Here is a 15,553-nt window from a genome sequence, read left to right as displayed (position 1 = left end):
ATCACAGAATCACAGACTGTTCTGAGTTGGAAGGGACCCACAGGATCATCGAGTCCAGCTCTTAAGTCAATGGCCCACACAGGGCATTGAACCCATGACCTTGGCATTATTAAAACCATGTTTTAACCAACTGAGCTAATCTCAGGTCGAGGTGGTTCATTCTCCTGTGGTTCATTGCTAATTTTATTCTCTGGATCTCAGAGAAGCAAGATTTGCATGCAGCTCTGCACACATCTGTATTGCATTTTCCCTGACTGGTGACAAACCACATCAGACTGGGGGATGCCTGAGCAGAGCTCAGCGTTGGACTGAGCTGGGGAGCCCTGATGGGGCTGTGCCCCCCACACCAACACAGCACTGCTGCCTCCAATCAGCTCAGGGCTCAAGAGCTTACTTGGACATACCTGCAGGGCTGTGGGAGAGCAGGGGAAGGCATTTTCCATGCTGAGTTCTTTAAAAGTTGAAGTGCCTTCATGGTGTCCTCAGTGTCCCTGCCACATTTCCATTACCATCTGGCTCCCCTGTCCTGGGACTGGGCCTGGGGAGCCTCCCTGTGCTCCCTCCCTGTGCTGTGTTAGTTGTGGCAGGTTGCCCACGGCCTTTGTGTGGTTTCCACTTGTGAGACCTTCTCCTTGCCTGGGAGCTTTCAGTCTTTCTGCTGACTGTGTGCCCACAGCCGACTTCCAAATTACTCTGTGGTATCCAGAGACTGGGTGGGAACAGAAGGACAAACTTATTTTCTTTTGCTAAGGAAGTTCTGTGCATATTAGGAAGTAATATTTTATTCTCAGAGGTAGCAAAGAGAATAGGACAGATACAGTCAGAAACCCAGACTTCTGTTCTGCTGTAGCCATGCAGTGTAACTGCTTGTCTTCTAGAAATTTTTCATATTTCTTTAAGAATCTATAATCTTTATTTGAAGACATGGTTAAGAAAAGACCAGATAGTAAACTGATTATCTTTGAAAAAGCTTATTTGTGTGAAATTCTTTCTGTTGAATTCTGTCTTCCTTTAAAAGTGCTGGTAACTGATTTACATGCAGTGGTTTGAGTCTCTTATCGGGCAGCACTCTGAGGTAATCCAGGTCACTGACACTGCAGCTGAACTTGGGTAATGCTGCTCCGCAGTTGGAGTCTGTGGATTAATGTTCAGGTGTGTGGTTTTGGTTCCTTTGTCAGGGGCTGGTTACATAACATGTTTTCCTTTTGCAAGTTCACGGTGTCTCTTGGGATGATATCTCTGACTGTGCTTTAGTGGCTTTTGTCCACATTCCAGCCCTGCTGCTGAACTTCCTGTTCCGAGCGCAGTGGGTTTTCCTAGAACGCTATTTTGAAGTGTGGTAAACAGAGCAGAGCTGGCAGGGAGCCAGAGGGACCTGGGCATTGCAGTGATGTGTGACGGAGGGTTCCAGCCCTGCTGCACTCCCAGTTCCATCTGAGCCCAGCCAGTGTGGGAAAAGCAGGTGGGAGTGAACGGGTCTGATCCTCCTCCACGCGGTGCTGGAGCTGGGTTAGGACAAGCCAAGATCACTGTGCACCCAGCGAGTGCAGAAGAAGTTTATTTGCCTATTTCCTAGATTTTCTTGCGATTCCTACAGTGGTGCAGTTCTGAGAGAGACCTGTCTGCCTGTATTCACCTCCTGTCTCCGTACCTTCCACCCCCAGGCACTGTCAGCCCTCGGTGTCCCCCCGCAGCGAGACGGCGCCAATCCCGGTGCCCACCCAGCTCCGGAACTACCAGCGCATTGAGCAGCACCTCTCCTCCACTGCCAGCCCCGTGCCAAACCCCCACGGATCACCCAGGTGAGCCCAGGCTTTTTAACTCCCTTTTCTGGGGTCTGGTTTGGGTCTGTACCCTGACAGATGTCCCTGCTTTCTTGCTGATGGCATTTTTTTCCACACAAAAACACGCTACTGAGATGTTTCAATGATAACAAATAATAGTCCTTTACAATCTCAAGATTGTTGGATGGGCACTTGCAATATTTCATGAAAACAAAATGAGCTTGTTCTTTCGCTCAAATGCAACCCAAGAAGGTAAAAAGATGAAGTCTTGCTTTTTTTTATTCCTTTTTGTGTATTGCATGGCATTACATCATAAATTAGAATGTCAGTAATAAGTTATGTTTTGTTTCCACACATGTAGTGATGAGATGAATGCTTTGTTCTGTAGAATGTCAAGGAAACAATTTTTGGCATGCCAGTTACCCAGCTTGTCTCATTACAAAGCTCGAGTGAGCCAGGCTTATTCTCTGCCTTGTGGTCTACAGGGTCAGGCTGGTGAAGGTCAGTCTCATAAATGGGCTTCCCAGAACTCTGGAGATCTTCACAAATCAAACCCCAATGTTTCTTGCATATTTTTTCAGGATCTCTGATTTGATGGTAGTTGATACACTCAGGGAAATGCCTTTCTCTTAAACAATTTGTTTTCAGTTCTCTGACCTGTGCACCAGACCCAGTATGAGAACTTTGTCTGAATCTTTGCTGATTTAAAAATGGGCATTTGCAGCAATACATTTCACGTGACTGTAAAATTAAAAACTTGATGAGCAAGTTGTTTGAAGATTAGGGTGTACTGAGGGATATCTGTTTTAATGTTCCCAACTGAACAGGTCATTATGCCATTGAAAGTTAAAAAATCTATATGAACAAAAGGAATTATTAATTATGTTCAGTATGGAAAGCTCAGCTTAAGTTATTAGGTTAATAAGCTTCAACATTTAAGTTTCCTTTTGAAGTATCAGTATTTTCTTTAGCTGATCATTCTCCTCAGGGGATTCTGAAGCTTATCTCAAGGAACCTGTTACCACAGTGTGTGTAACCATTCTGTTCACCTTGTCAGAGCTGGAGTTGTGAGACGCTCCAACACCAGCCCGATGGGTTTCATGAAGATGGGCTCGTGCTCTCCAGTGCCAGCTGACACTGCCCAGGGGGTTGGGCGCAGGTTATCCACGGGATCTTCTAGGCCATATTCTCCTTCACCACTAGGTAAGCCCATAAACTCTTAGCAATTAGTAAAGCTTTATCTGGAACAGCAATTCAGAATGCTAATTCTTACTTGAAATTACCTTAAACCACAATCTGCCCACAACTAGGTCATATGTCTGAAATAATTTCTGTTAATTGACTCACAGTAGTAAACTAAGCAAGTCTTCACTTGCTTTATCTTCATTTGTAGGTGAAGTATAAAATGTAAACTCACATTTTGGTTTTGTTTGCATAGTTGGAACCATACCTGAGCAGCTTGGACACTGTTGTTGTGGACAACTTCAAGGACATGAATCAAGAAGTAGGAACTTCTCAGGTGGGTGACTTTAGACAGTGCAACCAGTACTGTTTTGATATTTTGGTGGAGCTTCTACAGTGCTTTGTGAAGGGGGAGGAGAGCCAACACACATCAGTAGGGTTAACAGGAGACACTGAGTGAGTGGTGCACTGAGGCCTTTGTGGAAACAGCCCAGTTGTGGACTGTGTGACACCTTTCCCTATAACTAATTCCCTACTCAATAAGAAAGCAACTGAAGTTTCTTTTTCTCAGGATGAGAAGGCACCTCTGATGAAGCCTACCTTTTAGCAGGCATGATCTGTCATGAATGGTAGTAAAATGCTTCTCAGAATCTGCTTTGGATAGACCAGCTCTGTCATACCAGTTCTCAGAAAAGGGAGGAAGAACTGCCAGTGTAGAGTGTGCAACATGTTTTTGTCATTCCCGTAGGAAATAGGCTGGGATCTGGTGTTGATGTTGCTAAGCAGTCAGTGAGCTTTGCAAGTCATAAATTATGATGGCATGCCAGCAGGAAAAAAAAAGATCAGGAAGAAATAGGATTTAGAGATGTTCTGAGACTGTTAAAGATGGAATTGCACAGTAATGCCAGAAGGATTGGGCATAAGAATATGCAATTCAGCAACATGTTCTTTTGCTCTGTGCACATTTTGGGTGTATTTTCTTCTTAATCTAAAAACCTGGTTATACTCTTATTTTGACTGTCTAAGGTGTGGTGTTGAAATTATGTTGAGTTTTGCCCTATTTAAACACTTCCCCAAATCATCTGGAGATGATAGAGCCTTCATTTCTTGGAGTAGCCTTGTCTGGGAATGGTTTCATCCATGTGTCTCAAAAATTGCTTTCGTAATTGCAATGCCATTGGCAGGCTCAACAAAAGGAATGAGTGACTCCTTAGACTTGAAATAGTATCTTCCCTTAAAAAGGGAAAAGGGTGTGTGTGAAGAGAATACAAAGCTCTGTGTGTGCTTTTGTTGTTGCAGCTTTCCTTTGGATAGAATTTTGTAGGGCTCTTGGCTTAGTGCCTTTTGCCAATATCAAACTAACTTGTAACATACCACAGCACTGTTTTTATGGCTGTAAGGGTTTTTAATGTTTCATTTCTTCATATGTTTTCTGTATTCTTTTCCTACTTGACTTGGTTTCTTAATTTCAAATGACTGCAGTGGTATTTCTATTTGTAAAACACCACAAATTGCAGCAAGTCTGTTTTTCAGCATTTAAGTGGGCATGGGAAGCAGTCTTTTGCTTTGGGTGAGGTGAGGTCATCCGTGCTGGGTCTTTTCTAGGGACTGAAGATTCTGTGATAGTGTAACTTCTGAACTAATTGAGCTGTTCTTGCTGCCAGTGGCAGCAGAGGACACACTTCTAACTGAAGCCTTCCCTGGGGTGGCAACAGCACTAGAACAGGAACCAGTGAGATTTAAGACTGATTCAGAAGCAACAGGTGAGGACTTTCAGTGCTGTGAGACAGCCAAGCAGAGGGACTTGAGACAAGCAAATTCTTGGCTGGAAAGTTAATGAGAAATAGGTTTAATCCCTCTGCTGGAGCTGGAGGCAGACAGGCTGTTCTAAAACATGCTGCTTAATGGGGTGGAATGAAATCAAGATGAAGTAGCTCATATTCAGAATCTAACTAGCAAAAGCATGGGCTTAAGAACGTTCAAAGGGATGTCTGAACAGCTGGGCACTTTACTGAGCAAACTGCAAGAAGTTTGTGATGGGGTTTTTGAGCATACATTTATGAGATGGATCTTATCTCAGAGAATTGTCATGGCCACCTCTTGAAAACTTTCTCTGGTTGTATGGTTCATTTTCACTTTTGCCTTGTTTCTTTCTTTTTTCCTTTTTTTTTTTTAAGCATGAGTGAAATTGTCACTTCAGTGTCAGCTCTTTGAGGTTATAGACAGGCATTTCCTCTGGGAAGCTGTGACCATAAAGCTGAAGTATTATGTACTATTTGTAACTTTGCCCAGTTCCTTATCATGAGTCATAAAAATATATACAAGGAACAGACCATTTCATAACATTTTAGGTTCCTTATTTTGAAAGACAAAGGGCACCTTTGAGTAGGTGAGATGTTTATAAGAGATGTTTCTTCAAAGCTTTCTGATTAAATGACAACTTATGGCTCTTCCATTTCTATTTGCTTCAGGAGAAACTTTGCACTCCTGCCTAAGTGTGGACTTCCTTTGTAAGCTTCTGAAAAAGATTCAGTCTGACAGACTAAAAAGTAAATGACTGTCCAGAGTAGTGATCCCAAAGTGTTCCATCTGAATAATTTGGTTTAGTACCTAGTTTTCCTGCAGGAACATGAGCTGCCTTTGTGTCTGCAAATGAAGTCATTACACACAAACCAAGTCATTAACATGCAATGTTAATTCACGCACTTGTTTGCAGGAATATAATTCCAGGGCTTGAGAACATCTATTCAACCAAGAGTCTTGGCGGCTGCCCTTGGAATTTCAGTGTTGGTTATGCCATTCCTGCTGGATCCAACCACTTTATTTGTCCTGATCCAGGTTGCCAGATGTACTGCAGCTGCCAGTACAGCTGTCACTCTGAAACCTTGTCTTTTTGGCAGCTTGAATTTCTCACCAGTGTACTGTAGCCTTAGTCCAAATAATCCATGGGCTAGATCCAGTCTCCTTGCCATCTAGTGAGCTAATCATCAAACATACCTCAGTATTTGCAGTCCATCTCCTTTCAGTTTAATGTTGTTCTCTGAATTTTGAGCTTTATCAATTTGGGTTTTCCAAGCACTGTAAGTATAATTTTACTTTATTATTTCTCATCCCCACAGGTTCTCCAATACCACCCTCTCAATCTCCACAGTCACTGCTGATGGGAGCGAGGTTGCAGAGTGCTCCTACTCTCACAGATATTTACCAAAACAAGCAGAAGCTCAGAAAGCAGCACTCAGACCCAGTATGCCCATCCTATGCTGGGTATGGGTACAGCCATTCTCCACAGCCAAGCAGGCCAGGTAGCCTGGGAACATCACCCACCAAACACATGGGATCCTCACCCAGGAGCTCAGACTGGCTGTTCAAAACCCCACTACCAACAATCATCGGCTCTCCCACTAAGGTTTGTCAAGTTTGCTATTCTCAGTAAGATGTGAAATGGTAACACACACTGCCTGTAACCATTCCCAAGAATATTTTGGGGCTCTAACTTTGTTTTTTTCTGTGTTCTTGCTCTTGATTCTTAAAGGCAACAGCTCCTTTCAAAATACCTAAAACTCAAGCGTCCTCAAACTTGCTGGCCCTGGCAAATCGCCAGGGCTTGGCCGAAACCCCGTTGCAGCCTAAAGATATCGCTGACCCAAGAGAGTTCACACACTTCCACTCTGCCCAGGGAGCTGACAAACAGGCAGGAGAACAGCACAGCAAAACTACCTTTGGCAGGTGGGCACTGCACTGTCTGTAACCTGTTGCACTGGGGAGGTGACTGAGCAGAGGGACATGCACTGCACACAGGGGTGAGGTGCAGGCAGGGAGCTCCGAGGGGATGCTGAGGTTTGCTGTGTGCAACAGAAACATTTTGTACTGGGTATAAATATAGCAGGGACTTCCTGCAGCACTCTGTGTTGCTGTCTGCTTCCCTTTTGTTTTGATTATCTGAATCTGGAATTGCATTGCCTCTGTAAAGCCTGTTCAGTTCTTGCTTGAAAATATCTATGACAAAAACTGCAACTTAAATTTTTAAGAGAAAAAGGTCTCTTTCTTTTTATGGTTAGCTTTGTTGTAGTAGGTTCATGATGAACAGCATGAGTTCAATACTTTCTCTGCTTTTGTTGAAAAATTCTCTATAATAAATATCTTGAATCTGAAAGTCATCCTTACTTGCAAGTTAGATGATCTTACTGAATTACTTTTTTGGGGATTTTTTTGTTTTCCTCTCCAGATCTGTTAGTACTGGGAAGCTGTCAGATCAACAGGTAAAGACTACCCTTGGGGGCCAGTTATACCAGGGCAGCACAGACAGCCTGAATACAGAGCGGCCAATGGATACAGGTGAGGATCAGAGTGATATATCCAAGCTGTCTCTATGTGCTCAGGTTTTTATGGAGTGCCAGCTAGGTACAGTTCTGCTTCCAACTTCAATAATTGGTTCTGACAATTTTTAGCCTCAGTACAGAAGGATTTTTTAAGTCTTTAAGGGGATTTGTTCCATTGCTTTACCATAGCTTTAAAAATAACTGAGACAGGAAAATATCTATTTCTGTGCTATCCTGGCTGGAGGGGCTTGGGTTTTATTGATTTGGTTTTATTTTTCATTCAACATTTGTGGCTGTTTCATTTCTTAATTCCACCCTGACTTCAAGGAAAGCCAGTTTATGTAATTCTGCATCTTTAGGGTGTTCTTTTCCTCCTTCTTCCTTGAGCTTGTCCCTTACCACAAATGGTCACCAGAAGTTCTCACTGCTGAGCAGATGGAAGGAGTTCTGCAGTCAGTGCTGGTCTTCATCCTCCAGACCTGTCATGATCTGCCTTGAGAATTTTTCTGTTATATCTTTTGCTGCAGAACTGGTGTTGTCTTCGGGCTCTCAGGGAGTCTCTGTTGTTCTTTTCTGCGTGAGAGTAGAACAGAGAGATATTGAAAGTAAAAAGATCTGTGTAAACTGTAAGCTTGACTTTTCTTGTGTTTCACTAAGACTGTCCACTCAGCTTGTTTTATTTTCTGACAGAACTTTTAACAAGTCCAGGTCTTGGATCTACATCAAACCATGTTGTGTTTCAGTATTCCAATTTGCTGCATATAATTACTAATTGGTGTGATGACATGTGATAGGGACTAACCTGCTGATATTTTCTCTTCCAGCTCCAGCAGGACCCTATGGAATTGCAATGGCAACTCCATCCATGGGAAGCGGGGCAAGTTCTCGGGCTGTCATGTTTACTGTGGGGTCCCCTCCAAGCAGTGCCACCCCTCCTACCTGCACCCATATGGTCCTCAGAACAAGAACCACCTCAGGTAAGACTTTTCCTGGCAGCTGTGGACTGTTCTCAAGCACAGTATTGAGGCTTGTCCTGATTGCTGCCTTGCACAGGTCCTGCAGGCCGTACACTAAAAGTGCTTTGTAGAGATCAATATCCAATGATTTCTACTTTTTCCCTCCTAAAGAGAGTCAGAGGCACAGATTTACAATACAAAGCCCTGTGTAACCTCCTGTGTTCACAGCTTTAATCCACCACAGGAAGTATAAACTATGTGTCAAAGGTGGAGAGGAAAAACCAGAATCCTGATTTTTGGCTGCTCCCAGAAGCAGCACACAAAGGGTGGGACCTGACTGCATTTTGACACATGTCAGCTATGCTGCCAAATACCAAAAACCTCAAGGGAAAGGCCTTTATGTGCTCAGGGTGAGCAGGACTGTGCAGCACTGTACTGCTGTGATCTGCAGCACGGCCTCTGGGCTGGACTCTGGACTCTCTGCCTTGGAACCGTGTCAGCCTCATCCCAGACTGTGCATTGTGAGTTGTCACAAGCTGGTTCTGGTGCAGCCTTTGCATTCTCTGCAGAGCAATGCAAGGAGCAGTGAGGAGAGCCCCCCAGGGGGAATCTGGGATGATCCTGCTCTGGCACTTGCTGTCATCCCGTGGAACAACCATACACTGAATATGTGTGTTATTTTTCTTGTAGTTGGATCAAACAGTTCTGGAGGGTCTCTCTGCTCCACTAGTGGCCGTGTATATATGGGTTCTCCTCCTGGGATTTATATGGGCTCTTCTCCTCCGGGAGCCGAGGCGGCTCCGAGTCTGAAGTACATGCCCTATGGTACTTCGCCTCCCAGCTTAGAGGGCTTCATCACTTTTGAAGCTCCTGAATTGCCTGAGGAAACTTTAATGGAGGTATAGAAAAAGTAATTTAATGTTTTATAATGTGTTATGTTGCTAAAACAGAGATGTGGTAAAACCAGGACTGCTCTGTGGTTTTCCCTTCACTGTCTTGCATGTTCTTGAGATCTTGAAAATATTCCTGTATCAATTGTGGCCAGTTTCTCTTTGGTAGTTATTACTGGCATTTCATACATTTGAACAGGTAACCAGAGGAACATGACTGCTTTTGTCCACCAGAGCCTCCCAAAGAGGCCTCTGTTGCATGCCAAGTCTCTGGATGTGGGTGCTGACAGTAACAACGCCCTCTGGGCATTTAAATGATTCTTCACAGTCAGGGGATGACGTTAAATCCTACTTGTGGGAAGAGTGTCCCATATTCCTTAAAATGTGTGGAGGAGTGACACTTTGGAAACACAAGTTGGGGTGGTCTGTCACCAGAATGCTATCCTGGGACTGTACATTTCTCAAGACAGATTGCTGTTCTGTTCTCTGATTCACATCTTGCTGGAAGGTGTTTGGGTCTCCATGTGATCTAATCAGGATGTTGTAACATACAGTACACTCTATTCTTCCCACAGATAGAGGATTTTTACTTAGACCTACATTACTAATGAAAGTATTGTACATACTGCTAGGATATGTTTGATTAGTTTTGGAGGCTCTTTTCTTTGAGCTAAGACTATGCATGTAGTGTCAGTTTTGCTCACTGAGCAGCAGAGAGTTGTTAGCTCCAATTGGAACTGTTTAGTCTAAATTGCAAACTTTAACAGCCACCTTTTTACACAATATAATTGTAGAACTAAGTTAAATTAGAGTGAAGCAGATTAAGTATGAAGCTTTAGATTGATACTTTTGTAGGTATCAAATCTATTATATAATAGAAGCCAAATGTTACTCCTGGCTCCTCATACAAGTGCCGAGCATACTTTTGTGTTGCTGATAATATAATAACAAGTAAGATGTTCACTTTGATTGCTTTAGTTCTTCAGGTTTCAACAAACACAGAACTCCATGTACCAATTCCTTTGGCTCTGTTGAAAGAATCTTAATATAAACTACAGTATCTTGAATTCATTAACAGAGAGAGAATCTGTTGATCTCTCTGGACCCATTTGGTCCTGTAGTCCCTGGTGCTGGCTCTGCCATCATGTGATTTCTGCACAGAATTGACATACCAAGAAATCCTCAAATGATCAGCAAGAGATTTAACTATGCCTGGTGGCTCACAATGGTTAAATTGTTGTCATCTGTCCCTCTGGCAGAGAGAACACACAGACACACTGCGTCATCTAAACATGATGCTGACATTTACAGAATGTGTTCTGGATCTGACGGCAGTGCGGGGAGGAAACCCAGACCTGTGCACTTCTGCTGTGTCGCTGTACCAAATCCAGGAGAGCATAGTTGTTGATCAGATCAGCCAGCTCAGCAAAGACTGGGGGTGAGTATGTGGTCAGATGGGATCAGGAGAATTAGTGAAGATTGAACACAGCAAAGCCGTGTTGAAGCCGTGCCCTTTTTGTGGGGAGTGGTGGTTTTACTCTATAGAATTTTTATAGGAATGGATTTTTTAACAGCTGAAGACTGAAAGAGCAAAGGACAGAGAGATGTTTTCCAGCAGACAAATGAAAGATCAGTATTCTCTGGTCTGTCACATAAGCTGGGGAAAGTGGTGAGGAGTTCAGGTTTGAGGTGCAGCAGTGCATTTCTGAGTGTGGAAACTTGTCAGATCTGAGCCCTCATCCCTTCCTGTTGACTGAAGCAGTAGCACTGAGGTGGAGGCTGGGAAGGGGGAAGGAATGTCCAAATTTCTCTGTTTTTTCAGCCCTAATACAAAATCAAAAGCAAGGAGAAATATGAGAAATTTGGAGTGGTGAGAAAGGGCAGTTCCACTTCCTGCCTTCTTCCTGGGGAAAAAAACCCAAAAAAACACTCAACAAAAAAGCCCTGCAAAGTGTTTGCTTTTCAAAACTGAGAATTCCAGGGGCATAGGAAATGACACTGTGAGAAAAGTACACCCAGTCACTTGTGGTGAGATGTTGACCTCGGGCAGTGAGTCCCACAAATAAGTGTTCCTTTTTAAAATGTCTGCAGTAAAGCAGTTTGTATCTGCTGCTGCAGCGACTCGATGAGCAGATGTCCCCTGAACCCGTGACAGAGTGTTTGTGAAGGGAAGGGAGGGGAGGGGTGGAGTTGCATTTTAAACATCTGTCTTCCTTTGCTGCTGTTGCTGGGTCCTGTGCAGGGTTGTGATTAAAAAGTGGTGTCTGCCTATGGCTTGAATGTGTTCAAGAAAGGTGTTGTGATGCATGATTATTTTTTCCCCTCTCCCTAGACAAGTGGAGCAGCTGGTGTTGTATATGAAAGCTGCCCAGTTACTGGCATCTTCTCTGCATCTTGCCAAAGCACAGGTCAAATCAGGGAAGCTGAACCCATCCACTGCTGTTAAGCAAGGTACATGTGACATCATCTCATCTGCTCTGCTTGTGAATTTTCTTTGCTGATACATCACTCAAAAAGTTTCAGTTGCAACATTGGTTTGTTTTTCTTCTGTACAAAATCTGTGGATATGTACAGTTGCACAATCCTGATACTAAACAAAGATACAGCCAGAAACTGTTAGGAAATGAGCAGTTATTAACTTGAAATGGAAATTATTTGATATACAGTCAAGTTGTAGAAGGGCTGAGTAAATAAACATTAAAAGCACAAGTTTAAACAAGTTTACTTTGCTGGGCAAAGCTGAACTGAGGCTATGTTGTTGTTTGGTTGTTTGTTTTTTTTTAATTTCTTCTTACCTTTCTTCCAGTTGTGAAAAACCTCAACGAGAGATACAAATTCTGTATTGGCATGTGCAAGAAATTGACTGAAAAGTTGAATCGTTTCTTTTCGGACAAGCAAAGGTTCATTGATGAAATCAACAGTGTAACTGCAGAGAAACTCATCTACAGCTGTGCTGTGGAAATGGTAGGGCACTCCTTTTACCTACACTGTAGGAATTATTTCATCCTCTCACATCCCTCTTCTACATAACCAGAAAACAGAATGTGTTTCCAGAATTCTGTTCATGGTGATTTTTGTCAGTCTTTCTTTCCTGCCCTGCCTTAACTGTGGCTAAAGCTCCTGGCACATTCTGTTCCACGGGGATGTTTCCCCTACATCAGCACATTTGGCAATGAAGCACTAGGAAATGAACTCCTAAACACCACAAACCCCTTTGTGCTCAAATCTCAGCCAGAAAAGGCTCACCAAAGCACAGGGTCTGCCAATCTGCCAGGTCATTTGAACATCAATCTGTTCACACAGAGCAAAAAGGGTAGCAAACATGTGGGAGCTCTTTCATGTCATTGGTATTTCTGTCTGCAGATGCAGTAACTGTACAGAAAACTGAACTGCTTTTTGGATGAGAGGGAATTCTTTTTAACACTGATGTCACACAAGATTCTGGCAAATCACAGACTATTCAGTAGGAAGGGACCCACAAGGATCATCGAGTCCAACTCTTAAGTCAATGGCCCACACAGGGGATTGAACCCATGACCTTGGCTTTATACAACCAAGTTTTAACCAACTGAGCAAAATCCCAGATGTGCTTAACCCTGATAATGGTGTAATAGTACACAATTAATTTGGCTTCTTGACAAGAGAGTGTAGGTATAAGAATTAACATATTTATTCATGTGATGTTGTAACACATGGAAATACAGAAGATCAAAAAGTGCTTTTATGTGCAGAGTATTCTGTTAACACAGCACAGGTGCTATATCCTCTCAGACTTAGAATCATGCAATGGCTTGGGTTGGAAAGGACCTTAAAGACCATGTAGTTCCAACTTCATTTTGTTGTCTTGGTTATAAAAACACATCAGCTAAATTAAGGCTCAAAGATATTTTGTTAATGGCACGTTTAGGTAGTTTATTCTGGGGTTTTCATTTCATGACTTGGCTCGTGCTGTTGGTGTAACTGCCCCTCCTGACTGATTGCAGGTGCAGTCAGCAGCTCTGGACGAGATGTTCCAGCAAACTGAAGATATTACATATCGATACCACAAGGCAGCCCTGCTGCTGGAGGGACTGACTAAAATCCTGCAGGACCCTGCGGATATAGAAAATGTACACAAGTGTAAGTTCATGTTGAGTACTGCCAATTCCATGGGATTAGTGCATTGTAAGATACCACTGCTCATCACCTGTCTTGTCCCTGTCTCTGCAGACAAATCCAGCATCGAGCGAAGGCTCTCCGCGCTCTGCTACAGCACAGTGGCTGTGTACGAGCAGTAGGAGCATCCCGAGGACCAGATGGTGTGAACATAAGGGACCACATCAGTGATACTGCACTTTTTTCACTACAGCTTAATTGTTGTCCTTGTTCTGCCCCATGTGGAAGATGATTCTTACATTTCTGTGGTGACTACCAAAGAAACAGCAGCATATTCAAAGAGGAGAAATTCCAAAAGTACACTTGCCTTACCGATCCAGCAGCTCCTTTTCCTTCCTAGCAACAGAATTCAAAAGAATCTCTCTTCACATTTCAAACTGATCCTTGTACGTGCGCTTTGAACTTGAATGATCAGGGTTTGTTTTTAAGAGAGTGGATTCTTCTGTGTCAGGTACAAAAAGACATTTCCCTCAGAAGATTCCCTCGAGAGTTTTTAACCTGTCAGTAAAACGTGGCCGAGTGAATTTGGGAAACCCTAACCATGTGCAAGTGCTGCTTGAAGCTTTGGGGGCTAAGCTGCCTTGTATTGGAGCTCACCTGGTGTAAACATGGCTCAGGTTGTGATATGAAGGGATGGAGAGAGCATGGGGGAAGGTGGTGATGGAAGAAATTCTCTCCATCTGTGCAAAATCCCCAGGGGGTTTTCAGCTGATGTGGATACAATTTGATGATCTTCTTCCAAAATATTTTGTTTTGCACTAATTTACTAAAGCAACTGTATATTCATTTTTGAAGAACTATATAAAAAAATTTAGAGAAAGAAGGCACAATGGACTTGGCTGAATTTCATTTCAGTGTACATAAAATTCTTTTCAGAATTTCAAATGTAGCTTCTAGAAGACTTTCAAACAAACTGTAAAAACTTGTATTCATGTGAACCTTTCCATTTTATACCTATTTGTCTAATACTTGAGTAACTACTGCTCTGGACTTTCTCAGTAATAGCAATGTTAAGTTGCTGGTTGTTTGCTTTTTATATAGATTTGGTTGCATCTTTTGTTGTGCATGCAAAATGTGCATTAATGCCTGCAGTCTTTAGGGGTGTAATGACAGTTCTCTGTAGTTTGTTTCTTGGGCAGTATTACAATAAATACTGTAAAAACAGAAAGGTTCTGCAAGGAACCATGCAAAAAAAAAAAAACAACAGAAAATAACATTACAGGTTGAGATGCTGATAAATCGATGTAGAATCTCTACATAGAGCGTGTTCAAAAATCAGGATTATTTTGTGTGCATTTGGGGGGAGAGGTGGGAAGCTTCCTTTAGCCTTATAGGCATTATCATTTCAAGCATCCCATGAGATCATCAGGACAGCAATTTGCAAAGCATTTAGGCAGATCAGCTTCTCTGGAAATGGTTCCTATACTTTATTTTTGGGACTTTTTTGTTACTCAACTGCTTGAATACTTGAATAAACCATTCTCCAGGACAAAATCATTTTAATCCTCTTAAATACAGTGGTCTGAACTGTTTGACAAAGTTGTACAGGGCTTACACATCAAAATATTGTTTCAGTGTTTGGATAACCATGTGTTTCCTTTACTTTGACAGAGTAATGTACTTTTTACCTTATTTATCTGTATGAAATTCCAACAGTTAATTTGAAAGTGTTTGTTTATATAATGTTTGTATTTTTAGGTCTTTAATACGGTGTTTCTACCTCTCCTTTGTAATTGCATGCATTATTCTTGGAACTAGGTAATAACTCACTGAACTGTTGTGTAATAGCCTTTTTATTATGGCCTGTATAAATGTATATTAAGGTAAAAATAAATACTGACACTAGAAGTGTTTCTATGGTACAACTGAGTTTCTGTGTGTCTGTAACCAAAGGTGTTAAATTCAAGAAGAACAGTCTGTGCTTGGCTGGTTAGCCCAGCTGCTCAATGTTCCCCTTGGCAGCTGGACCTGCCACCAGGGCAGGATGGGGCAGCATCCTTGAGTTCCTTATCTCTGGAAAGCTCTGGCACAGAGTGTCCCCGAGTTTGTTTTCCCTGGCTTTAGGAATGCAATTTACCTGCTTCTTTTTTATAATTACTTTTTTTTAACTTGGATTTGAAAACGAAAATGCTAAGTAGGATCCTGGGTAACAGGTGTATGTTCTTTCAACAGGGTGCTTATTTGTTGCCTCTAGCAAGGAGGAGCTGTCTGGGCTTGCCAAAACAGCCTATAAGAGCTAATTGACACAAACTGGCAGGAAGCTACAA

At 42.6% G+C, this 15,553-nt stretch overlaps 1 protein-coding gene across 2 annotated transcripts in view; it reads left to right on the top strand.

Annotated features, from left to right (window-relative positions):
* Positions 1-15,151, top strand: part of ULK2 (unc-51 like autophagy activating kinase 2) — a 39,352-nt gene extending 24,201 nt beyond the window's left edge. The window contains exons 16-28 of one of the 2 annotated variants that reach the window (XM_071575260.1): positions 1,665-1,802; positions 2,842-2,987; positions 3,223-3,303; positions 6,086-6,372; positions 6,499-6,692; positions 7,192-7,301; positions 8,110-8,262; positions 8,932-9,140; positions 10,391-10,569; positions 11,464-11,582; positions 11,938-12,095; positions 13,115-13,250; positions 13,341-15,151. In XM_071575260.1, the coding sequence (XP_071431361.1) occupies positions 1,665-1,802; positions 2,842-2,987; positions 3,223-3,303; positions 6,086-6,372; positions 6,499-6,692; positions 7,192-7,301; positions 8,110-8,262; positions 8,932-9,140; positions 10,391-10,569; positions 11,464-11,582; positions 11,938-12,095; positions 13,115-13,250; positions 13,341-13,408 (1,978 nt within the window). In that variant the 3' untranslated portion in view covers positions 13,409-15,151. Of the gene's footprint in view, positions 1-1,664; positions 1,803-2,841; positions 2,988-3,222; positions 3,304-6,085; positions 6,373-6,498; positions 6,693-7,191; positions 7,302-8,109; positions 8,263-8,931; positions 9,141-10,390; positions 10,570-11,463; positions 11,583-11,937; positions 12,096-13,114; positions 13,251-13,340 lie in introns of those variants that run through there. The other variant, XM_071575261.1, reaches the window with a different exon arrangement.
* Positions 15,152-15,553: the final 402 nt, after the last annotated feature.

Source organism: Pithys albifrons, chromosome 21, assembly GCF_047495875.1.
Source record: "Pithys albifrons albifrons isolate INPA30051 chromosome 21, PitAlb_v1, whole genome shotgun sequence".
Lineage (NCBI taxonomy): Eukaryota > Metazoa > Chordata > Aves > Passeriformes > Thamnophilidae > Pithys > Pithys albifrons.
The sequence above is the reverse complement of the archived record's forward strand: the minus strand, read 5'-3'. Positions and strand labels throughout refer to the sequence as shown.